We start from the raw sequence: 26,571 nt of genomic DNA on the forward strand, positions 1-26,571 counted from the left end.
ATTCAGTTACATTCAAAATATGATGGAAAATATGACAAGAACTTTAACCTATATGTTATAGCACTTGGGCTATAGTCAGCAAAGATGAGGAGTTGAACTGATAGTGCCTTATAACTCAAATTCTTACCTGATGACCTGTTCGTCCTTTAACCTGCCTCAACATGGGCGGTGCTCTCTCTCTCACTCTCTCTACTGCCCGTCTTTGACCCCTGCCATAATCATTAGACCAAATACTATTATCATACGACTGCATCACATATGCAGCAGCACCTCCAGTACCCTCCTACTGATATACAAACAACATTATTTGGGTAAAAATAATCCTAATGATTTTATAGTTAATTTCCATTATCAATTGGTTATTTTATTTATTGTTTGATAACATTTCAACAAAAAAGGGGGGGAAAAAGCTGTAGCCGTTAAAAAAGTTGTAGCATAGCCTACGATAGATCTATTATTAAAGCTTATTTCAAGTGACATGGGTCCATAAAAATATATATATTCTTATTTTAAATTGCTATTGTAGAAATAGACTTGTCATATGTTATTATTAATTAATAGCTAGGAATGGAAATCCCCTCAGCATTACTGATTCATTCCGAAGCCGATGGAAAAGGTACCCTACCTTACTTTGGGTTACTGGGTCGGCCTACAGGCCTTCTATTGTCCACATCAATACACTGGTACATTTTTTGGCGGGCTATTTTAAAAAGGTAAAAGCCTGTATGTCTTTATTAGAAATGTTCTCGGGGACTGGGAATATAGTGCTCAACATCTGAAATATTGGCTAAATAACTCAAAAGCATAATAAATCATCCTACAATGTAAAGCCTATTGTCTTATCAGTCACTCTAATAGTCTAACATTTGTAACAAGCTTTATACAAAATCTCAGCAAATCTTACAATTTGTATACATTAAAATGTGTACAAAATTGACATTTTTGACAAAGAAAATGTGTCAGCTAAATTTGTAAACCTCCCCCTCCATCTGTCTTGGAACATGTAGTTCTTCGCAGATATGATCTACATATGAACTACACATCCCTACACCCGCGTTAGTTACCATAGCAGCGAGAGTTTAATTTGTGTTCCGCCATGGCTATCAGTCCGTCTAGAGTTTTCGCTGCTTTATTACCCACCGCGGGAGATATTTACCGGGACGAAAACGAACCAGGGATGGGGGGACACACGGTTACCGTTCAGCGAACCCAGAATAGCGCGCGAGAGGTCCAGGTGACTGGGAGCGCAGAGGTGTCGTGCCCAGCCGACCGCGCTACTGTTTCCGTTAGTTTCAAAAACAGCAAGGAGTCGGTGAACGACGTCACCAACAGCATCTCGAGGAGAGTAGAGTACATTCTACAGACCCTGAGACAACACCATGTCAAGGTAATTTGGAGTTCATACAACCATAGACATCCTATTAAATTATTAGATGGGCTATGTCATAAAGCCTTTAAAGTTCCAGAATGGCTTTGAAAATGGCAGCCATATTGTTCAGGGACAAATCCAAAACAGTAATTGGAATGAATGGCAGGAGAGACGTAATCCTGATTATACTTATGCAGAAAAATAAAAGTAGGGCATGTGATATATCAGAACTGGTTTTAATAGAATTGTCAACCTAGAATAGTCATACAATTATAAATACAGTTTATAAGTGTTTTATACAAATGTTCTGTATAAATATCCTCTAAAATATGTAAACAGACCATAAATGTATACATTTTAGTTCTTGGAAAGCTGTCAGTGCTATTGTATGATACAAGTATTTCTTACGAGTACTTGATGCAGGTGCTTGTTACAAGTATTTGATACAAGTACTTGTTGCATTTACAACTTGTCTAAGTTCTATAATCAACTGATTTCCTCCAGTGCATGTATGGGTGTGGATTGACTGCATTGATTGAATGGAATATTGGCATATTGGCAGTTAATTATAAAAATAAATCTATGGAATTATTCCTCTAAAACTGTCTGCCTAGCTAACAAACATACAGTGCAGATACATTCTTCAAATTCATTATTTTACACATATCTTATCACAGCACTGGCAAACCAGGGTTCACCAACTCAATGTTTTTTTAGTTTGGACCCCGGCAGCAGCTAATTGGGGATCCTAATAAATACAAAACAATGACCAAAATGTCTGACCTTTATCCCATCATATGAAGGATCATGTCTATTCTAGTATTATAATTCCTAATTATATTAGTTCAAATAACTTTTAATATGGATATATTGGCATATAGGCCAACAATTCAATAGGATATATATTGCTATTGGTTGGATAGGTAATTTCATATCCCAGCTGTGTAATTCAGTATTTCAACTCCAGGCCTCCAGTACCCCCAAAAGCACCATTTATTTTGTAGTCCCAGACAAGCACACCTGATTCAACTTGTCAACTAATCATCAAGCCCTCAATGAGTTGAATCGTCTGCGGATATAACTAAAATGTGTGCTGGATTGTTGGGGGTACTGGAGGTCAGGAGGTGGGCAACTGGTGTAGTGCAATGCCAGTGACATTGACAGACAGACACAGGGCAAACATACAGTCAGCACACTGACTGACTGACACAACTGTCTAATCACTATTAAGTAGGATGTTTGAAGATGTCTCTCCTCCCTCCTCTCCACTCTTCTTCTTCTCCTCTCACCCTGCAGGGGGAAGAGTTGACAGTGACGAGACACATCTACAGAGCTGATGACCTTTACCACATGGAGGCTCTGGTAGGTTCCCTGTGCTGAAATCCCTAAACTTGTATGTACAGACTGAAGTAGACCGTGCATTAACATGGGAAAGGAATGGAGATGGGTCTATGAAGTGTTGGGAATTATATTCTAGTCCATGCCTACTGTGAGAAGTCCAGCAGATAGTATCAATCATGTGCAGCTCACCCTGCACTAACATAAATAACATGAGCATATCTACTTCTGCTAAGCGTCCCAGTAAAGCAATAAAAACAAGTAAGCATCCCATAAGAAAAGTGCTAAAGAAATAGCCCACATCAACATATGTACCTGTTGCGTCGAGCGTAATTATAGCCTCAAGCTCATTACCATAACGCAACGTTAACTATTCATGAAAATCGCAAATTAAATGAAATAAATATATTGGCTCACAAGCTTAGCCTTTTGTTAACAACACTGTCATCTCAGATTTTCAAAATATGCTTTTCAACCATAGCTACACAAGCATTTGTGTAAGAGTATTGATAGCTAGCATAGCATTAAGCCTAGCATTCAGCAGGCAACATTTTCACAAAAACAAGAAAAGCATTCAAATAAAATAATTTACCTTTGAAGAACTTCGGATGTTTTCAATGAGGAGACTCTCAGTTAGATAGCAAATGTTCAGTTTTTCCAAAAATATTATTTGTGTAGGAGAAATCGCTCCGTTTTGTTCATCACGTTTGGCTAAGAAAAAAACACGAAAATTCAGTCATTACAACGCCAAACTTTTTTCCAAATTAACTCCATAATATCGACATAAACATGGTAAACGTTGTTTAGAATCAATCCTCAAGGTGTTTTTCACATATCTATTCGATGATAAGTCATTCGTGGCAGTTTGGTTTCTCCTCTGAAGCGAATGGTAAAATACATGCAGCTGGAGATTACGCAATAATTGCAACGGAGGACACCAGACGGAGCACCTGGTAAATGTAGTTAGTCTCTTATGGTCAATCTTCCAACGATATGCCTACAAATACGTCACAATGCTGCAGACACCTTGGGGAAACGACAGAAAGTGTAGGCTCATTCCTTGCGCATTCACAGCCATATAAGGAGACATTGGAACAAAGCGCATTCAAAATCTGGGGCATTTCCTGTTTGAAATTTCATCTTGGTTTCGCCTGTAGCATCAGTTCTGTGGCACTCACAGATAATATCTTTGCAGATTTGGAAACGTCAGAGTGTTTTCTTTCCAAAGCTGTCAATTATATGCATAGTCGAGCATCTTTTCGTGACAAAGTATCTTGTTTAAAACGGGAAAGTTTTTTTATCAAAAACTTAAAAGAGCGCCCCCTATATCGAAGAGAAACAAGGTTCATGAAATCCGTGGTGGAAAAAGTAACCAATTGTCATACTTGAGTAAAAGTAAAGATACCTTAATAGAAAATTACTCAAGTAAAAGTGAGTCACCCAGTAAAATACTAATTGAGTAAGTCTAAAAGTATTTGGTTTTAAATATACTTAAGTATCAAAAGTACATGTAATTGCTAAAATATACTTTATCAAAAGTAAGAGTAATATAATTTCTAATTCCTTATATAAAGCAAACCAGATGGCATCATTTTCTTTTTTTAACGGAGAGCCAGGGGCATGCTCCAAAACTCAAGACATAATTTACAAACAAAGTATGTTTTTAGTGAGTCTGCCAGATCAGAGGCAGTAGGGATGACCAGGGATGTGCTCGTTCTCTTGATAAATGTGTGAATTAGGCAATTTTCCTGTCCTGCTAAGCATTCAAAACTCAACGAGTACTTTTGGGTGCCAGGGAAAATCTATGGAGTAAAAAGTACATTTTCTTTTGGAATGTAATGAAGTAAAAGTAATCAAAAATACCCCCAAAAAACTACTTAAGTAGTAGTTTCAAACACTAGGCTACCATGGTGGGGTAGCCTAGTGGTTAGAGCGTTGGACTAGTAACCGCAAGGTTGCAAGTTCAAATCTGTCATTCTGCCCCTGAACAGGCAGTGAACCCATTGAAAATAAGAATTTGTTCTTAACTGACTTGCCTAGTTAAATAAAGGTTAAATAGAAATGCCAATGGTGTTGCTGTTTATATTCAGAACCACATTCCTGTAAAGATTAGAGAGGATCTCATGTTAAATACTGTTGAAGTAATATGTACAAATTAAATGTGTCTTCTGCATTTAACCCAACCCCTCTGAATCAGAGGTGCTGTCTTAATTGACATCATCTTCAGAGCCCGGGGAACAGTGGGATAACTGCCTTGCTCAGGATGGCAGATTTATACCTTGTCAGCTAGGGGATTCAATCCAGCAACCTTTTGGACCAACGTTGAGGGAGAGGTTGTTGTCCTTGCGCCACACAGGCAGGTCTCTGACCTCCTCCCTATAAGCTGTCTCATTGTTGTCCACTGTTGTGTCATCAGCAAACTTAATGGTGTTGGAAGGGACTGAGCACGCACCCCTGAGGGGCTCCCGTGTTGAGGAGCAGTGTGGCGGATGTGTTGTTACCTAACCTTACCACCTGGGGGCGGCCCGTCAGGAAGTACAAGATCCAGTTGCAGAGGGAGGTGTTTAGTCCCAGTGTCCTTAGCTTAGTGATGAGCTTTGAGGACACTATGGTGTTGAACGCTGAGCTGTAGTAAAGGACTAGCATTTTCACATAGGTGTTCCTTTTGTCCAGGTGTGAAAGGGCAGTGTGGAGTGCAATAGAGATTGCATCATCTGTGAATCTGTTGGTGCGGTATGCAAATTGGAGTGGGTCTAGGGTTTCTGGGATAATGGTGTTTGAGCCATGACCAGCCTTTCAAAGCATTTAAAAAAAAAACTTTATTTAACTAGGCAAGTCAGTTAAGAACAAATTCTTATTTTCAATGACGGCCTAGGAACAGTGGGTTAACTGCCTGTGTAGGGGCAGAACAACAGATTTGTACCTTGTCAGCTCGGGGATTCAAACTAGCAACCTTTCGGTTACTAGCCCAACAATCTTACCGCTGTGGGTGTGTGTTTTTACAGGTGATGGTGGTGTTCTCAGACTTTGGTCAGATGGAGAGAGTGTGTATTGTTCTGTTGGAGAAGCTGGATAAGAGTGTGTGTGTCAGCACACCTCACTTCTACCACAGTGAAGAGTGTCTCGGCCTATTGAGGTAACACACACACACGCACACACACATGTACACACACTATACTATCATAATAATGTGTGTATGTGTCCAGGCGGAGCGTGTGTGTAGCAGCAGTAGAGAATGCTCGTCTGAAGGCGTCCGAGATGAGCAGCATGCTGGGACAGACTCTGGGGCACCCCCTACTGGTCAGAGAGGAAGAGGCCACGGAGAGAGATGGAGGGAGACAAGGAGGAGAGGGGGTACACAGGCCTAGCATCAGTGCGACCTCTCGTGTGTTTGTCACCTTTAACCTCCGACACAAAGACAGAACCAGGAAGAAGATTTGAAGACTACATTACCCATCTACCCTGTCAGCACAGTGCAAACACACACTCCCTCACAATCACACTGTAGATATGAAGACAAAGACGAGGATGGACAGTCATTGTTTTGTTTAGAATAATATTTATTTAAGCTTTTCCTCAAAGCTTCTGTCCATAAACATGAATGTCAATAAATTATGTAAATGTGGCTGTTCTTGATTCAAGTTTGAGGTCTTTATGATAATGAACTGTATTATATTTTCTGTCTTTAATTTTGTTCTGAAATGAAATACTGTATGACATCTTCAATGATGTAGTGGTTAAAACAGTAGGTGGGTAAACGCTGATCACCGTTTGCAGCTAATAAAATAATGCTTCCTATATTTTCAATGCATTTTTCCACAGTAGGTGGCTAAAGGCGTGAGCCTTTTCCCCTCTACTAAATTACTGTGTGAAATTAAATTGATCTTGTTGTGGGGGGAACAGAGAGAGGAGCTGTCCTTTTCTTTACATCTACCGTCCAGTTAGGTGTCCCACTGACACACACACACACACTCTTGTGGTCCCCGTCTGTCAGTCTTCAGGGAAGATCTCTTGGAGCCAGGGCTGCATGATAAACCGCTCTCCATCAAAGTGTGTGAAGTACTGTTCTAGGGTGGGGATCTCCGGCTGGAACACACACACACACACACTCGGAGGTTCAGCTAGGGTTAGGTGTGTATACGTATGTTTGAGTGTGTCAGTTTGCTTTCAGAAAATATTAAACCCCCTTGACTTTTTCCACATTTTGTGTTAGACTGAATTTAAAAATGGATTCTTGAGATTGTGTCACTAATCTAGAGGAAAACCTGGTAGCACAGGCAAAATCCTAGAGGAAAACCATGTTCAGTCTGCTTTCCAACAGACACTGGAAGACAAATTCACCTTTCAGCAGGACAATAACCTAGCCCAAATCTATACTGGAGTTGCTTACCAATTACCAAGACGACATTGAATGTTCCTGAGTGGCCTAGTTACAGATGACTTAAATTGGTTTGAAAATCTATGGCAAGACCAATTTGACAGCTTGAAGAATTTTTAAAAGAATGATTGCCAAATATTGTTTAATCCAGCTGTGCAAAGAAATTAAGATATTTACCCAAAAAGACTCACAGCTCTAATTGCCGCCAAAGGTGTTTAACATGTAATGACTCAGGGGGTTGAATACTTATCTAATCAAAATATGAGCGTTTCATTTTTCATTAATAAAAAAAAAAAAAGTTTGCATTTTTTCTACTTTGACAAGATTATTTTGTGTAGGCCGTTGACAAAATATGACAATTAAATCCATTTTAATTCCACTTTGAAATGCAACAAAATGTGGAAAAAGTCAAGGGGGTTGAATGCACAGTGAGTGTGTGTTCGTGTTCCTACCCTGGTTCCAGTGACCCGTTCCAGCCTGGTCTGAGGCAGGTATCCCACTAGGAGAGAGGAGGGGCCAGGACCACTGAATAACACCTTATAGTGGGGGGTGTTCTCTGCGTTAACCTACACACACACACACACACACACACACAGTGAGAGGTGAAGGTCAAATTCAAGCTAGAATTCTTAAATGGTTTAACTGCCACTTCCGTTAGTGATATTACAGTACAACAACGAAGTCCCTCGGACATCATTGCACACACGATAGAACAGCAGCATGTAGGACCTATTGCAATTGTTATTACCTTGATGCTCCCCAGCTCTGTTTCGTCAACAAAACAAAAACGACGGTGGGGTGGACAGTGCCATTGTTTTTCCCTACTGCGGATTCCATCTTTAAAGAGCAACTGCCCCTGAACACCAAATTCTCCTTTTGAAAACAGCCCATGTGGCATCGATATAGGAGTCAAAAGTGTATTCTAGTGTCAAAATTCACTACAAAGTGTAAATGGGATAATTTGTCATAAAAGTCAGTCTCGTCCAAAACTTGAGTTTTGTAAGTAAATTCACCACGACTTACTTGAGGATTTGGTAATGCATGACTTACATGCTCACTTTTGCGAATTATACAATTGCCCAGTGACAACACGTTTGTAGTCCGCCCCCAGTTGCCATGTTGTGAAGTCTGCAACACACACACGTCACCCGGCAAATAGGTGGTAAAATGGGCTTCCATAAAGTTGGCACAAACTTGGTGAGTACGTTAGCTAAGTGGACAGTTCGGACTTAGAATATGTGGACAACTACAAATACCTAGGTGTCTGGTTAGACTGTAAACTCTCCTTCCAGACTCACATTAAGCATCTCCAATCCCAAAATTAAAATTGGCTTCCTACTTCGCAACAAAGCATCCTTCACTCATGCTGCCAAACATACCCTCGTAAAACTGACAACCCTACCGATCCTCGACTTCGGCGATGTCATTTACTAAATAGCCTCTAACACTCTACTCAACAAATTGGATGCAGTCTATCAGAGTGCCATCCGTTTTGTCACCAAATGTTACGGATACAGGTATCCTCTGTGTGTGTGTGTGTGTGTATGTATCCTGTGTTGTTTTCTCTCCTTCTCCCCTCACAGGTGAAAATCACCACTCCCCAATCAGTCACCAATCCAATCATCAATCAGAAGACACACCTCCTCCTGTTTCCTACCCTATCACAGTTCCTTTCCCTTGGTTTAAAAACCCTGTCAGTAGTTTGCTCTAGAGCTCAATCTCTCTGTAAATGCCATGTCTGTAGGTCTCTGTGTTTCACTCTCTCTTTGTGTATTAATCTTTTGTTTGAGCACCTCCATAGCACTTTGTCCTCACCTGTGAGTATTGTTTTTGGTTATGGTGTTTGTGTTTGGTTGCTGGTGGGAAAAGGGGAAACCAAGACAAGTCGCCCATGGGCATACACTACCCGTAGGTAGACTTTGTTAAATACACTAGTTAGAACTGGGCGGACCACCCACTGTATTTTTGGTTAGTTAGTTAGCTGTTGTTAAAGTAGGCTAGTCTAGCTTAGGGGTGTTTTTGAATACTTATTGTTTCTTTCCTTGGGTCCAGCTCAGCCCCTTTTCCTGCTCCCGTCCCATTACCGTGTGTTTTCAAATAAACCTTGAGTTTGACGGTAGATTTCAGTTGTCCTGGTTATTTCATTCACACTTTTACTTTGTCACTATAATTTGCTTGAGTAATGTTACGGGTCTCATTACCATTCCCCCCCCCTAGACTGTCGGGCCAAAAGGGATTCGTAACACCAAAGCCCCATATATTACCCACCATTGCGACCTATACGTTCTCGTTGGCTGGCCCTCGCTTCATATGTCGCCAAACCCACTGGCTCCAGGTCATTTACAAGTCTCTGCTAAGCCCCGCCTTATCTCAGCTCACTGGTCACCATAGCATGCGCTCCAGCAGGTATATCTCACTGGTCACCCCTAAAGCCAATTCCTCCTTTGGCTGTCTTTCCTTCCAGTTCTCTGCTGCCAATGGCTGTAACGAACTGCAAAAATCACTGAAGCTGGAGACTCATATCTCACTCACTAACTTAAAGCACCAGCTGTAAGAGCAGCTCACAGATCACTGCACCTGTACATAGCCCATCTGTAAGTAGCCTATCCCCATACTGTATTTATTTATCTTGCTCCTTTGCACCTCAGTATCTCTACTTGCACATTCATCTTCTGCACATCAATCACTCCAGTGTTTAATTGGTGTTTAATTAATTTAATGTACGTATTTGACACACATGATTATAGTGTGTAAATGAACAGCAATTTAATATTCAATAGTCCTCACCTGGGATTTGAACTCACAACCACTTGGTTCACAGTTTGCCAATCTCCCTGCTATACCACCATGTACCGGTTAATCTTACTATTCTCATCATTGAATCGATTTACTTATTTCAGCAATTTAACACTTTTCAGTATAGTTGTCTAATGTTTGTGGGGCATGTTGACCCATTTTAAATGATACTCCTGAATCACTATGATACATTTTTTTGTGTACTTTTAACAAAGCTGAGATTTACTTCAAAGTGCGTTGACCTTATTGCTTACAGCCTTACACCAATCAAGTTATTTCAGATCTACACAAGTGCCTGAGGAGCAGGGGTAGGGTTTCTTCTGGACAGGACAGCACCCAACTATACTGACCCAATAAGCACATGTCCTAGAGATATCCCTTTTTGGGATAGTGGTTGTTCGTAGACTACAGGAAACGGAGGGGCGGGCACGCCCCCATCCACATCGATGGGGCTGTAGTGGAGTGGGTCGAGAGCTTCAAGTTCTTCTGTGTCCACATCACTAAGGAATTAACATGGTCCACACACACACGTGAAGAGGACACTACAGTGCCTTTTCATAACTTTTCGTTATGTTAATGTACAATTATATATATCTCATCTTTACATCCTTCACGTGGTGTAGAAAATATCAAGGATGAAGAGAATGTTTGTGATGATTGTGATTTTATTTCTCTAACGAGATCATAGTAATTAGGATACTTTTCCTCGTAACTAGCCACGCCCCAGGGAGCCCAGAGAGCGTGTCTGCATGACGAAAATGACCTCTTTTCACCCGAGGGGATAAAAAGATTGAGTTAAGAATTAAACAGACTAAAACGGACCACAAGCTGCAGCTTGATCCACATTGGTCACGACACCGAAAACTGCAAAACAATGTTGAAGACAAAATAACCTCTTAACAATCAATGCTACGGTTGAGTAGCTGTTATCTAGGAAGGTGAATTTAAGTAGGACCATCTGGTTCTTTTCTTCAAATCATCGTGTGCTACACTGCTTTCATCACCACTCTGGGATCATCGACATGGCTGATTAGCTGTCCTCAGAAGACCACTTTTCCAGAATGAGTACAAGTAAACAGACAACTAAGAAGGACATTGTGACCTCTTGTGGACAATCAGAGACTTACAACTGAGAATGAAGAAGGCCTAATCGAACCCTTCTCACAAAGCGGAACCCTTTCCACGAAGGGCCCAACAGAGATCCTCGACGAAGACCTTCAACACGTAAATAGATGCATTTTTCTTACCCATAAGAGCGGCAGTCCTGGGCAAGGTATTAGGGTTACTGTGAGCGTAGTTCCCAAATGTATCCAAGTGTTGCTTCTCTTTCTCTCGCTTTTTCTCTAACTCCATCTTGTTTAACAAGTGTCATATTGCGTTAGTCCGCTGGGGACCTGTTGTCACCGTATTAACTTTCTAATCCACAACCTATACTGTGTGTGTGTATGTGTGTATCCTATGTTATCATTTAGTTTGTTGGTAAATAAATAACCAAATAAATGTGGACGGAATGATAAGACTCGGGTTTGTGCAGATTCACGAAGTCTGCGACGTTCAGAATGAGACTGACAAGGAAATGATTAATTAGTGACTTACACTACCATTCAAAAGTTTGGGGTCACTTAGAAATGTCCTTTTTGAAAGAAAAGCTCATTTCTTGTCCATTAAAATAACATCAAATTGATCATAAATACAGTGACATTGTTAATGTTGTAAATGACTATTGTAGCTGGAAATGGCAGATTTTTTAATTGGAATATCTACATAGGCGTACAGAGGCCCACTCAGCAACCATCACTCCTGTGTTCCAATGGCACGTTGTTAGCTAATCCAAGTTTATCATTTTTAAAAGTCTAATTGATTATTAGAAAGCCCTTTTGCAATTGTTAGCAAGCTGAAAACTGTTGTTCTGATTAAAGAAGCAATAAAACTGGCCTTCTTCAGACTTGTTGAGTATCTGGAGCATCAGCATTTGTAGGTTCGATAACAGGCTCAAACAAAGACCTCTCTTCTGAAACTCATCAGTCTATTCTTGTTCTGAGAAATGAAGGCTATTCTATGCGAGACTTTGCCAAGAAACTGAAGATCTTGTACAACGCTGTGTACTACTCCCTTCACAGAACAGCGCAAACTGGCCCTAACCAGAATAAAAAGAGTTGGAGGCCCCGGTGCACAACTGAGCAAGAGGACAAGTACATTAGTGTCTAGTTTGAGAAACAGACGCCTCACAAGTCTTCAACTGGCAGCTTCATTAAATAGTACCAGCAAAACACCAGTCTCAACGTCAGCAGTAAAGAGGCAACTCCGGGATGCTGGCCTTCTAGGCAGAGTTCCTCTGTCCAGTGTCTGTGTTCTTTTGTCCATCTTAATATTTAATTTTTATTGGCCGGACAGATATGGCTTTTTCTTTGCAACTCTGCCTAGAAGGCCAGCATCCCGGAGTCGCCTCTTCACTGTTGACGTTGAATCTAAATAGTACCCGCTAAATACCAGACCCCACGTCAACAGTAGTTTATTTAGTATTTTGTTATTAAAGCAGGCTAACATTAGCAAGCTAACGTTTAACCATGTGGTTTAACTTCTTTGGGACGGGGGGCAGTATTGAGTAACTTGGATAAAAAGGTGCCCAGAGTAAACTGCCTGCTACTCAGTCCTAAAAGCTAGAATAAGCATATAATTAGTAGATTTGGACACTGAAGTTTCTAAAACTGTTTGAATGATGTCTGTGAGTATAACATAACTCATATGGTAGGCAAAAACCTGATAAAAAATCCAACCAGGAAGTGGGAAATCTGAGGTTAAGTTTTTCAACTCAGCCCCCATTGAAGATACAGTGGGATATTAGTTATGTTTCACTTCCCAAGGCTTCCACTAGATGTCAACAGTATTTAGAACCTGTTTTGAGGATTCTACTCTAAAGGAGGGGCTCATAAGGGCTCTTTGAGTGAGTGGTCTGGCAGAGTGCCACAGCCTCTGCCTTGCGCGCTCACGTGAAAGATAGCTACGTTCCACTTCATTTGTACAGACAAAGGAATTGTCCGGTTGGAACATTAGTGAAGTTATGTTAAAAACATCCTAAAGATTGATTCCATACTTAGTTTGGCATGTTTCTACGGACTGTAACAGAACTTTTTGAACTTTCGTCCGACATTCGGCGCAGCCTGAACGCGCATTTGGATTTGTTTACCAAACGCTAGCGGAACCCCAGTCCTAGACAGGTTATCGAACAAATAATGCTATTTCTGACTCTGTTGACTCCACAACATGGCGGATATCTGTATGGCTTGTTTTGTTGTCTGAGCGCTGTACTCAGGTTATTGCATGGTGTGCTTTTTCGGTAAAGCTTTTTTGAAATCTGACACAGCGGTTGCATTAAAGGAGAAGTGGATCTAAAATTCCATGCATAACACTTGTATCTTTTAGCAATGTTTACTATGAGTATTTCTGTAAATTGATGTGGCTCTCTGCCTATTCCCCCTCAGGAAACTAAAAAGATTTGGCATGGGTCCTGAGATCCTCAAAAGGTTCAACAGCTGCAACATCGAGAGCATCCTGACCGGTTGCATCACTGCCTGGTATGGCAATTGCTCGGCCTCCAACCGCAAGGCACTTCAGAGGGTAGTGCGTACGGCCCAGTACATCACTGGGGCAAAGCTGCCTGCCATCCAGGACCTCTACACCAGGCGGTGTCAGAGGAAGGCCCTAAAATTGTCAAAGACCCCAGCCACCCCAGTCATAGACTGTTCTCTCTACTACCAGATGGCAAGCGGTACCGGAGTGCCAAAAAGGCTTCAACAGTTTTTACCCCCAAGCCATAAGACACCTGAACAGGTAACCAATGGCTACCCGGACTATTTGCATTGTGTGCCTCCCCCAATCCCGCTGTGCTGCTATTCTCTGTTTAGCTTATATGCATAGTCACTAACTATACATTCAAGTACATACTACCTCAATTGGCCTGACCAACCAGTTCTCCCGCACATTGGCTAACCGGGCTATCTGCATTGTGTCCCACCACCCGCCAACCGCTCTTTTTACGCTTCTGCTGCTCATCATATATGCACAGTCACTTTAACGATACCTACATGTACATACTACCTCAATAAGCCTGACTAACAGGTGTCTGTCTGTATATAGCCTTGCTACTCTTTTTTCAAATGTCTTTCTGTTGCTTTATTTCTCTAATTACCTACACACACACACACACACACACACACACACACAACCTTTTTTTTGGCACCATTGGTTAGAGCCTGTAAGTAAGCATTTCACTGTAAGGTTTACACCTGTTGTATTCGGCGCACATGACAAACTTTGATTTGATTTGCAAAATCACCAGATGTTTTGGAACTATTGAACATAACGCACCAATGTAAACTGAGATTTTTGGATATAAATATAAAATGTATTGAACAAAACATGTATGTATTGTGTAACATGAAGTCCTATGAGTGTCATCTGATGAAGATCAAAGGTTAGTGATTAATTTTCTCTCTTTCTGCTTTTTGTGACTCCTCTCTTTGGCTGGAAAAATGGCTGGGTTTTACTGTGACTAGGCACTGACCTAACAATCGTTTGGTGTGCTTTCGTAGTAAAGCCTTTTTGAAATCGGACACTGTGGCTGGATTTACAACAAGTTTATCTTTAAAATGGTGTAAAATACTTGTATGTTTGAGGAATTTTAATTGTGGGATTTCTGTTGTATTGAATTTGGCACCCTGTAATTTTACTGGCTGCTGTTGAGGTGGGACGCTAGCGTCCCGAATATCCCAGAGAGGTTAACCAAAGCCAAGTTGGTTTTGTTTTCTATATCGTCTCTGGTTTAACTAAGAGCATTGTACCTATGTCGAGGATTTTTTTTTTTTTTTAGCAGAGTACTTGGAAGATCAGCATGACTGGGTGGCAGAAGAGGGGGGAGAGGCAGCGTGAGAATAGACAGGGAAGACCCTCACTGGGGAAGAGGTCAGTGATTGAGGAGGGGGAGCCATGAGGTCATTCTCCAAACCAAATAATATCCAATATTGTGAACCACTAACCGCATACTTTGAGTTACAGTTTGATTGAAATAAAGACATTTTATTCTGTCAGTTTTGGTGCAGGTACAATAAATGAATGACTTCTCTCCATCCCTCTGTCACTAATATGTGGTGGTGAAGTTCTCTGCTCAGCTGACAGAGACAGGAGATACAGTCCATTCTGTTCCAACTAGGTAACCTTTGCTCTCCTCTATGCACATCACTCTGGGGACTTCCTGCCGGTAACCATGACTTCCACCAATCTCCCCTGTAACTTAAACATTAGTGGTACTGAGAGTTCCTCTAATTTCTTTGATGCTGTATGAAGCCATTGTGCCATAGGATATTTGACACATAGAGAGGATGATGACCTTGCTGCTGTCTATTGGTTAGAAAGATGGTTCTATACTGAATGTATGTGACAGTCACTGCTAAACAATATGATTAGTGTAGGTAAGGGATGAAGTGAGAACCTATGGAAGGATAGCTCTCCTCGAGGTGGGTTGGGCATGACATGACAGCAGGCTGTTCAATACTGAGCCATGCTGACCGACAAGTGGTGTTGATTTGTACAGGGCAATTTCATTTATTTGACTAAATGACTATCTATAGTTGCCTCTTGATACAGCCACGTCAGTCTTAAAATGGACTGTTACCTTGAAATGCAACTTTAAGATGTAAACTCCAATTGAACTCTGACATTTCCTGACATCTTATTTTCTTCTCTCTCACTCCAGTTATTCTCAGGAGACAGGTCAGTGTGTGTAGAGGGAACACATTTGACCAGGGAGTCAGACTTCTACTTCATCGCCCTGGACCACTATACCAACAAGGCAGAGGACAGAGGCAAGGCAGAGGACGCCAAGTTTGGACCAATGAGTCACCAGCTTATCTTATGCCTTACACAGTTCCGACACATATCGCTCCACCTTCCTCAAACTCCAGTGCCCTACTTTTGTCTACCATTTTACCAATGTCTATGGATTGTACAAGGATTTGAATTTGGGACACTGAATCCATACTAAATCTAATTCCATTTCCTATACTGTTCTGGCCTCTCTATAGATTATGCTGATGCCCTGTTGTAAGAACCTGGAGATCTCCACTGTTTCTGAGGGAGGTGACCACAAACAGTGCCTGGGACACCTTCCAACGCTACTGCTGTCTGGAGAACAGCCAGAGGGTGGTCAAGACATCTGCTGCAACTTCATCTTTAGTGTGTCAGCTCTGCTGCACCTGGGAGCTGAAGGTATGGCACCGCATTCCCAACAGTCATGTATGCTTAAACATATGTGTGTGCTCATTTATGCGTTTTTTAAAGAGTCAATCAGTAGTTTAAAGAACAACAAAGTGGATCTCCCAACCATGTTTCAGTAAAAAGCTGCGGGATGGGGCTGGAGAAATTTAACCACCCTCTCTAATTCATAGACAGAGCTATGGATGCAAGAACTGACCATCACGCACCCTTCAATAGATGTATTTATTTTTGTTGGAGGAGACGACCCAAGGTTTCTCGCCTTGGACCTCCTCCAAAGGATTTTGAGAAGGATGCGAGGGGTTAAGGAGAGATGAATTGGGACAGAGCTCACTTATTCTGTTTGCACTGATATCTTTGTTCTAATTGTGCCATTTCCACAGATGGCCCTGGTTTGCTGATGACATCTGATTTGACTCCTGCATTACTAACTTTATTGAATAAAACCTCCAATGCCAAATTTAAATGAGATTGGGAACTACCATTGTAATTGATAGACAATCAGACAATTAAAATCAGTTTTCCTCAGTGCAATGTTTGGTGAATGCATGGTGTCGTTTTGTCCTCAGTCCTCCTTTGAACGCTGCGTGTACTGATTCAGTTCTAGAACAACCATCAAGTCCATCCTCAACTCCAACGGATTGTCCGGTCTGCTGAGGGTCATTGACTGCCACCTGCCCTCCATAGAGGTCCTGCACGACTCCAGGGCAAGGAAGAGATCGCCGCCGACCCCTTCTACCCTCTCTTCCAAAGACTCCTCTCTGGCAAACGGTTGAGGTTAATCACGACCAAAACCCTGTCACATTGAACAGTTTCTTCCCCATCCATGGACTTCGCACTATTCATCCACAGACTACGCACCCTACACTATCATCCCTGAACATCTCTTACATGCATCATTTATAATGTAGCTTATAAATGTTCATAATAAACTATATTGTGCGTGTGGATCCTTGGAAATTCTGCATCTATAATCTGTTTATTGTACTGGATAAACTGTAGCAGATTCTGCCCTTTGTGTTGTTTTGCTCTCCCTCTCTCCCAGGACCCGTCCTCTGCTCACTCGACCACATTTCTCTCTCGACTCAGTGTTTGCTTGCGCAATGACGCTTCATCTTCACGTGCGCCATCTCGTACACGTTCAACTTTTTAATTGGATTTGACAACATACACCTAGTGGGTGATAGAGGACAACAATGTTAAGCTTGAGTGGACAAGTGACAGCATGGAATTCAAGTAAGGAGATGGACAGGTGAGAGCCGGAGAAGAGAGAATCTCCATTTAGGAAAAATGTGTACCCCCTGTGCCACCACCGCGACGACAATATGACTGAGAAAAGGTAGTAATATTAAGAGAGCTGCTCTTTGGGGCGATCCATGTCTCTGTCAGGGTCAAAAAGTAAAAGGGACTGAACGGCAGCATAGGCTGAGACGAACTCAGCGTTCCTGACCACAGATCAGCAGTTCCAAACAACACCAGAGACCAGAAATTTCACGTGGTTTGTGCGCACAGGGTACACTAAATTAGAATGGTTGCAGTCAAAAGGGTGGAGAGCATCTGTAACGCCTACAGCGAGAAGAGCGAACTGGGATAGGAAACAGTTTCCAAAGCTACAAAAGAGTAAAATGAGACAATCTGAAAATAACTAGGTAAAAATACTCAATTGAGAGAGTGGTGTGGAGCCTTGCCCTCTTTCCTTCCTCAAATATATTTATTTTACTTTTAGATGTGTAATTCTTGAGAATTTTGACACTAGTACACTGTCGGAGCTAGGAACACAAGCATTTCGCTACACCCGCAATAACATCTGCTAAATATGTATATGTGACCAATAAAATTAGACTAGATTTAACACAGCAGAACAGTCTGTTTTGGCGATAGCCTTAGTTGAGATGAATCCGCCGATTACAGCTGCTGAGAAAACAGGAGAGACTGAAGTACTACTGGCCTTGAAAAAGGTGAAGAGCACACCTCCCGGTACTAATTGCTGATTGCCTAGGTTGATATGTCAATCATCTGCAAGTTAACAGCAGTCTGCACACCAAGTAGGCAGCACTTAATGTAGACGGCCCTAGCTAGCAAAGATACATTACTAAACAACAGATAGACAAGAAATTATACTTACCACTCCTGGAGATATCAGGAGTCTTTTTATTTTAACCTTACTTTACCAGGTAAGTTAACTGAGCACACATTCTCATTTATAGCAACGAGGGAATACTTACAGGGGAGAGGAAGGGGGATGAATGAGCCAGTTGGAAGCTGGGGATAATTAGGTGGCCATGATGGTATGAGGGCCCGGTTGGGAATTTAGCCAGGACACCGGGGTCAACACCCCTACTTTTACGATAAGTGCCATGGGATCTTTAGCGACCACAGAGTCAGGACACCCGTTTAACGTCCCAGCCGTTAGACGGCACCCTGTGAGTTGACGTCCCAGCCGTTAGACGGCACCCTGTGAGTTGAGCGGTTGGAAATCATTGCTCCGGAGCTCTACGTCCTTTCCAACCACTATGCGCTCACAGGAAAAAAAAACTAAAAACTGCCACTCTAGTCATTAAAAAAAAAAATCACAATTTAACCATCTATTTTTCTGACTACATGGACCTACCATTTGGTTTTAAAGTATTGAAACCAAACCATGTGAAAAGTATTTTAATAAAACATGACTGTAAGGTGCTCATAATTTCAAATAGGCTATATTAATATGACATGTAGCCTATTTGATCGATAATAGAACAAAAAAGTATCCGTTTATAAAAAAAGTTTTTCAGTTTATAAATACTTTGCTACAATGACAGTTATCTACACAGCTCGTTCCTTTATTTTAGCATGTGCACATAGTAAGTACACCATCATGCTTTCGGGATACGTGTCTTTTCAGATTCCAAATGGATTCTTTAGGTTGTGGACACTACATCACTGCACCCCCTCCCTTGCTCTTAATCTTTTGTAAGTCACCTTGATTTTGCACCTGTGCATTTTATCAGTTTCTTTATGAAAATATTTAGCAAACTCCATGACAGCAACTAAAGCAAGGGGCTATTAGCAGCACACAGCCTATGAATGCATGCAGGGCCTGGCATTCCCTGATCTGGTGAAGAGAGCGCTACTGGAGCGGGTGAGAAGGCCGATGCTCCAGCCTTTTGGGGATCACGCTCAGCTCTCCAGCTCCGCTCACATGGTCTGCACAGGGCAATGTCCCAAATTACTGCCCTGGGATATTTTGGGGGAGACCAGAGGATAAGAGTGCCTCCTACTAGCTCTCCAACACCATCTGGTATCCCATTCAGGGACCAACCAGGACCAAACCTGCTTAGCTTCATAGACAAGCCAGCAGTGGGGTGCAGGGTGGTATGCTGCTGGCTATAGAATTATAAGTATAGTCAGATAAACTGATGCCTGACACGGACATGTTAGCGTGGCGGGAAGACCATGAACCAAGAGGGTACCATGAACCAAGAGGGTACCATGAACCAAGAAGTTGCGAGTACAAATCCCAGGTGAGGACATTCTGCTCAACCTTAGTAATACTTGTGTACTAAAACAGTCTTAAAGCCTAGGCATTAGGTTCAAAATTGTCAAAGAAACTAACTCAGAAAAGTGTGTGCACGCATTAATAAGAGGCCTGTTATAACAGTTCTGTGTATGTAGAATGACCCCATGATGTCTGGGCACTCAGCCAATACTTGACAGAAACTAACTGGTTCCTCTTAAGTTAACTGGAAACACAGTAAAGGTTTTATCCTGCACACCAATGATAAAGCTATTGTTCTGTCTGGAGCCTGTTTCTGGGCCAAAGAAGCATGTTTTGTGTGTGACCAGTACGAACATACATGATCTGGGCCGACAGTCAAAGGTACTTAGCCTAGTGGCAGGGTAGCCTAGTGGTTAGAGCGTTGGACTAGTAACCGGAAGGTTGTGAGTTCAAACCCCCGAGCTGACAAGGTACAAATCTGTCGTTCTGCCCCTGAACAGGCAGTTAACCCACTGTTCCCAGGCCGTCATTGAAAATAAGAATTTGTTCTTAACTGACCTGACTAAATAAAGGTAAAATAAAAAAATAAATAAAAAATCTACTGTCAGAAGTGACTTCCTGTCATTCTGGCCCCTATTGTGCTCACTGAGTTGTGACAGACCGAGGCAACCTTTTCACCCAGTCCAATCACACACATACACAAGGACACGTGTTTTGCAGATGCTTGCATGGGGTAGCTTGACTGTATAAATGCTCCTGTACTCTTTGTATAGGAAGCTTACACTCCATCTCACCTGCGTGGGTGGGGCGACCAGCCTCCTCATTATAAAAGTAATACTTTTTGATTTTGCCTCTACTAGTTATTAGCTAAAGGTAGAAGGTTTCCACAACAATGTTCAATAATAATTCCTTTATAAATGAACATGCACAATGTAATCATCTACGACTCTACGTCAAAGTGTCTAAAATATGTACATTGAAAATACTATGCTAAAAGCACTGTGTGGGAGGGAGTATCCTTAACCTTGCCAACAGAAAAAAAATAGAGCCATGAATGGATTAACGTTTCACCAATCAGGGCCTTGATTGGCTCGGCAACAAGGAACGATATGTAATGAAAACAACATTTGGGGGAGAACGTTTTTGGAACCATCAGGTGACAACCGATAAATAAAAAAGGTATTTTTTATTTGACCTTTATTTAACTAGGCAAGTCAGTTCTTATTTTCAATGACGGTCTAGGAACAGTGGGTTAACTGCCTTGCTCAGGAGCAAAAACGACAGATTCGTACCTTGTCAGCTCGAGGATTGGAACTTGCAACCTTTCGGTCTAACCACTAGGCTACCCTGCCGTATTCTTGCAACGTTCCCATGAAACGTGTCCAGAACATTAATATATTACATTCTGAGATCGTGGTAACCACGTTCTGGGTAAGTTCTATTTGGAAGGAGCTTTGAATTGGTCAGTAGCCTACAGAGTGGTCTGCTTCTGCATCTTATATCTGTCTGTAGTTATTGAACTCTGCCTCCTGGACCCAGGGGTTGAGGCACACTGGCATATCCAGGATGGAGTGTCATGCACGCCACCCCTCGTGCCTGCATCTGTCCATAACATAGATGGAAGGGACTTCATCACCCACTGGAGAGTTGAATATAGAACCTCACCCAGAGAGCTGTGCAGGTCAGTGTGTGGTTAAATAGACGTGATTGGGGAGTCCCATAGGGCGGCACACATTTGCAGCAGCGTCGTCCAGGTTTGGCCGGCGTAGGCCGTCATTGGAAATAAGAACTTGTTCTTAACCGACTTGCCTAGTTAAATAAAGGTTGAATGAATTAAAATGCCATTCTAGTTCTGGTTAGACTCTACACAAAACCTATTTGTATTTGCTAGTTAAGTGTAGACATACTGTCTTTATAAGCACATCAATATATTTACAAATGTTTTGTTTTTGTAACACGAACACACCCATAGATTTTTGTTGATAAATGCATCTACGCTCAAGCTGGGCAATGTTTGTGCAATGCTATCATGTAGCCTACCCCTGTAGGGATATTAGTCGTTTTGGGATTTCTCCCCCAGGAAAAATATCAGTCGACATAAGAGACAAAACTAGCCAGTTATAGAATATTGTGTTGTATGACAGCTGAGCTGACAGAAGACCACAGGCATTCAACTTGCAGTTGATATTGTTACCATGGTTACATGTCTTTACATGCAATGATGAAACTTTGAAAAGTTTCAAGATTTTCGTTCTACAACACCTTGCTAAGAAAGTGTGTCTTATGAAACACATTCTAGATCCTCGTTCTTGCTATCTTGGCATAACTTTGATTTGACAGAGACATATCTACAGCTGGCTAGCCTATCTATCCCCAACCTATGCTAGCTAACTGCTGTCAGCATGGCAAAACACAAGGTCAGCGCAGGCTTTAGCCTACATAGAACTCAATTAGCTGACCATCGAGATGACGAGTCAGTCAGAATGGGAAAAGTCCTCAACTTCAAAACTTCTTTCCATAGCAAAGCTACCTCCTCATTTGGGTGCAACCTGCTCATCCACTCTGGGGGGGCTCGGAGCTCTGGGTCCCAGCTGACGATCACCCCGATCATGTGACCATTCCGCTCCATGACGACATCACCCACACGCAGGAAGACGAAGGGAGGGCGCGGCCTACGGACCGACCGGGAGGCTGGGGGTATAAAGAGAGGATATGTGGTAAAGTAGGATGAGGGAAGAAAAAGGAGAGGAGAAAGGAGAGGTTCACACCAATCAGACCAGGCCAGTAACAGGAAGTAAATCCAGACTGGTTCTGCAGGGTTTCTCCCCTTCATTCATTCTGCCTGGCAGACACACCAAGAACAAACACACACACCTCCAAAGAAGCCCAGGTCGTTGTCTTGCAGCATGACCTCCAGAGCAGGAGACTCTCCAGGAACCTCTCCCTCCTCTTCCCCTCCCACCAGCATCCTGGGAGTTAGAGACAGTGTTACCATGGTTGCTTCCAAAATGGCCTGTGGGGCCTGGGTCAGTCTGCAGGTAGCGGATACTATAAGCTGGTGTATAATGTAACGAGAGTGGGGTAAATTTAGACTCTTTTTTTAATGCATCACTCCGTCAAGGGAATAGTGTTCTTTCTAACAAAGATAATCTACATCCATGAGGATGTTGTGTATCCCTGGTAATAATAAGAATGAATGTAAACACTACCATTTTGAAAACATAACTTGTCCAACAAAAACAAAAAAAAGAAAGTGGTCTCGTACTCGTACTTACATACTCTTACCAGGTATGCTAAGTTTTAAAATGTTTTAAAGAGGCCCTGTTAGCTCATATCCCAGCGATAATGCCTTGCTTTACGCCTGGGAAGAAAACACTTTTATTTGCTCAACTTGCTATTGACTCAACTTACCAAGGTAAACACTGACTATATTAGCCCACACAGCTACAATGATGCACTTTAATGCTAGTTTTAGGAACTCATATTGAAGCTTAGAGACCAACTAATGTATAAAATGATATACTTTGGTTTAGATACAAGCATCATGAAACCTCCAACATATTAATTCATTTTACTTTCTTACCTAACTTAACACTTTTCCATGTGTTTTTTTTCCTTCAGACTTCATGAAATGATGACCTCTTCCTAAATATTTGGTGAAATTATGAATTATGTGTATGGTTCCCTAGAAACATGGGTGGCTCAACTTACCCCACTCACCCCTACAGCAGGGGGATCAAACTACATTTCTGGACGACCGAGTGTCTGCTGGTTTCTGTTTTTCCCTTTGTGTCCAATTAAGACCCAGACAAGGTGAGGGGAGGTCCTAACTAATCAATTACTTTAATTGATCAAATAAGTACAAGGGAGCAGTGAAAACCCACAGACGCACAGCCCTCCAGCAATGAGTTTGACACCTCTGCTATAAGGAGTAATGCTGTAGAATTACTAGAGGTAAATGTGACGTACGTGATTCTATCCATAAGGTCTGCGATCCACTCTGTCCAGACAGTGGTGTTCAGGTAGGACTTCCTCCACTCACCCCACGTACCCAACAACCTGGTCGAGACAGACACATTAATAACCCGAACCTCTTACCCCTAACCCCGGCCTAACTCAGTCCAGATGGCAGTGTTCAGGTAGGACTTCAACTCAACCTAGATACCCTGGAGCCTGGTAGAGACAGACATACATTATAATAACCATAACCCTGACCTCTAACCCCTGATCACAGATACCCAGAAAACTGCAGTAAAAACAGAAACATTATTAACCCTAACCCCACACCCTGCAGTCAGATATTTCACTTATAATATTAGGAGAATAATGGTAAAAGAAAAGCTCTCATATGCTGTGCCATGTTTGTTCCTAGATTTAGAGAGGTGGTGGCTCTCAGAATGGTGAAGGGGTGTGCTTGCAGATGAATAAGTGCCATGCCATTAGGGGGTCTGAGCGGACCGTTACCGTTTGGTGGCGTGGTAGCGCTGCGCTACGGACGCTCCGGTCCACCGGGAGATGAGGTACTGGGCTGGTAGTGCGGAGAGCAGTAGGGTGAGCTGCAGGATGGTTGCCACTGTTAACTGGGGCATCACGACACCTGGCCTTACCAGAGAACAGGACAGAATTATCAGTAGGCTAAAAAGGTTAGTGCCAGCAGGTAGATATGCTTGCCGTAGGCTATATAAATAAATCAAATAATTTGAGCATAAGTTAAATTTAGTTTTATAGTCTGTTTTCTTTCATAAATTGCAACTGAACAAAGCAGGCCATGACTATGAAAAGTGTGTATTCTGAATCAGGTGTGGATGTAAAATGTTTTTGTTTTTTAAATGAAGAAAAAAAAAATTGTAAATACAAGATTTCAGATTAAAATCTTCAATAGCCAATTTGACAGGCTGTTTGGCTCATTTCAGTGACGAAGACAAATAACTTAGCAGACGTTTCTGATTAATAAACACTGCCATGCTGGTGGGTGATAACTAGGCTTGGGCGGTATTCAGATTATCATACCAACCTTGTGCCATACCGGGATAGTCGGTAATACCAGCACTGAAGACAAGGGATGTTATTTTCTAACCCCCCCAGCCTCTAATGCAAAGGTTAGCAATGCTATAAAGTGCATGTAATATCCCATAGAGAATGCTAACTAAATACTAATTATACAGTCTAACTATTTTCAGGACAGACAAACCAGCTCAAAAAGTTATACAAGTAACTTCAAACACACTACTCACAAATATTAGCCAGCAAGGCTCTTGATCCAGGAGGGGATTCTCTGCTGTTACCAAACTAAGCTTGATTTTGAAAGAAGCTTACCACTTAGCTAAATGCTACTAAATTAGCAAACCAAAATGCACAACTGCAGAAAATGTTGCACATTTTAGTAAGTTATTTAGCTGGCAAACATTTACTTGCGAATTCCATACTGTAACTAGATCACCAGGCGTGTGTGCGCTGCACAACTGAGTGACTCACAAAGGCACCATTCTCTCATCAATGTGTGTTTGTAAACAAACACCACATGACTTCAAAATGAAAAATTGTGACGAGAAATGAAGAACGAGATCTTTATCGCCTAACGTATTGCATGTTGACTGCAGGGATTTACTTAAGATGTAGCTACAAATATTCACATTAAATTTAAAAAACTGCAACGAATTAGTTTAAATGATATTGAAAGAACCCGTGGTGGAAATGTCCAAATACACAGTATACCACCCTAGCCTAGTGGTAACGTTAAAATAAAACCCAGCCCTGAAACTAAAATGTAGGTTGAAAACAATTTGTATGTCACATAATAGGAAAAGAAAGCGCATTCACATGAATTTGCATCAAGTGGGCAGTTCAGATTTATCATACTTTGAACCATAAGTCATCATTTTGTCATTGTGCAACATCAGGGTAAGCACTGGCAATCGTTCAACACCAAAAGGTTGATTCCTACTGGTGTGGGCATTTAAACAAACAAATGATATTGTGAATCAGGGAAGGAATAAAGTGGCTTTATTCATCATCCACCTGCTTCAGAATACACAAAACATTAACACTTGCTCCTTCCGTGACAGACTATCCAGGTGAATCCAGCTCCAACCCCTTATTGGTGTCACTTAAATACACTTCAAAATTAGAGTAGATGAGGGGAGGAGACCGGTAAAAGAAGAATTTTGTATGTGTGCCATTCAGAGGGTGAATGTACAAGACAATCTTTAAGTGCGTCCCCCCCATTCAGGAGACACCATTTTCATAGTCATGGCAAGCTTGGTTCAATAGCTATTGGCCAGAGAACACCGAATATCCAGTATAAAACTAATTTGACTTCGGTGCTCATGGTCCGTTTTTTATTAATTGATTAATTTTTGTTACAGCTCAACTGCCATATGGAAACATAAAACACAGTCCTATTCTATATGTAAGAACTTTTTACGGTTATCCACTCAAATCAAAATCAAATTTTATTGGGTCACATTCTCATGGTTAGCCAATGCTTGTAAACCCATAACGCATTTTTTTCCATTTAGAAAATAACTCACACTTATGCTATAATGACACAAACCAACTGACAGCTTTCTAAACCTAGCAGACATATTGGAACCCTTATCTTACCGTGATTACAAGAAATCCCAAGTCAAATCAACTTTTAAATAACTATCTGTTTGACATCGTTCCTGAGGAAGTCAACTAGTAAAGTCTGTTGACAGCAGTTGTGCTGTGGTGTGCGGGACAAGCCATGGCGCGAGGAGAAACAGCTCAGTGGCTTCGGTGTCCCTCGGTAGTTATATTTACATAAATACACTCTGTGTCCTGCAAGCGCACCTGCATATTTACATTTACAAAATTGTCAATATCGCGTGTCCAATCGCTGCCGTCCACGAAATACCGGCGCGCCTCGCCACGTCAGGAATGCAGGAACCAATGGGATGCTGGAGGGAGGGGCGTTCCTGC

At 41.8% G+C, this 26,571-nt stretch overlaps 2 protein-coding genes across 3 annotated transcripts; one reads left to right on the forward strand and one right to left on the reverse strand.

Moving 5' to 3' along the window:
• The first annotated feature begins 1,046 nt into the window (after positions 1 to 1,046).
• On the forward strand, positions 1,047 to 6,296 carry irak1bp1 (interleukin-1 receptor-associated kinase 1 binding protein 1). The gene is made up of 4 exons (XM_021570059.2): positions 1,047 to 1,387; positions 2,666 to 2,731; positions 5,713 to 5,843; positions 5,914 to 6,296. The coding sequence occupies exons 1-4, from the start codon at positions 1,097 to 1,099 to the stop codon at positions 6,146 to 6,148; spliced, it is 723 nt and encodes a 240-aa protein (XP_021425734.1). The 5' UTR covers positions 1,047 to 1,096; the 3' UTR covers positions 6,149 to 6,296.
• On the reverse strand, positions 6,250 to 26,472 carry si:dkey-261l7.2. Of its 2 annotated transcripts, none has more exons than XM_021570061.2 (7): positions 26,233 to 26,472; positions 24,094 to 24,231; positions 23,599 to 23,688; positions 22,504 to 22,598; positions 22,160 to 22,320; positions 7,538 to 7,651; positions 6,250 to 6,793 (listed from the first exon to the last, which is right to left on the reverse strand). In XM_021570061.2, the coding sequence occupies exons 2-7, from the start codon at positions 24,216 to 24,218 to the stop codon at positions 6,698 to 6,700; spliced, it is 681 nt and encodes a 226-aa protein (XP_021425736.2). In that variant the 5' UTR covers positions 24,219 to 24,231; positions 26,233 to 26,472; the 3' UTR covers positions 6,250 to 6,697. The 2 variants fall into 2 exon arrangements, with proteins under 2 accessions (XP_021425736.2, XP_021425735.2); XM_021570060.2 differs by having other exon boundaries at positions 24,094 to 24,226; positions 26,233 to 26,461.
• Between the last annotated feature and the right edge of the window lie 99 nt (positions 26,473 to 26,571).

The sequence above is a fragment of the Oncorhynchus mykiss genome, chromosome 17 (assembly GCF_013265735.2).
Source record: "Oncorhynchus mykiss isolate Arlee chromosome 17, USDA_OmykA_1.1, whole genome shotgun sequence".
Taxonomy (NCBI): Eukaryota; Metazoa; Chordata; class Actinopteri; order Salmoniformes; family Salmonidae; genus Oncorhynchus; species Oncorhynchus mykiss.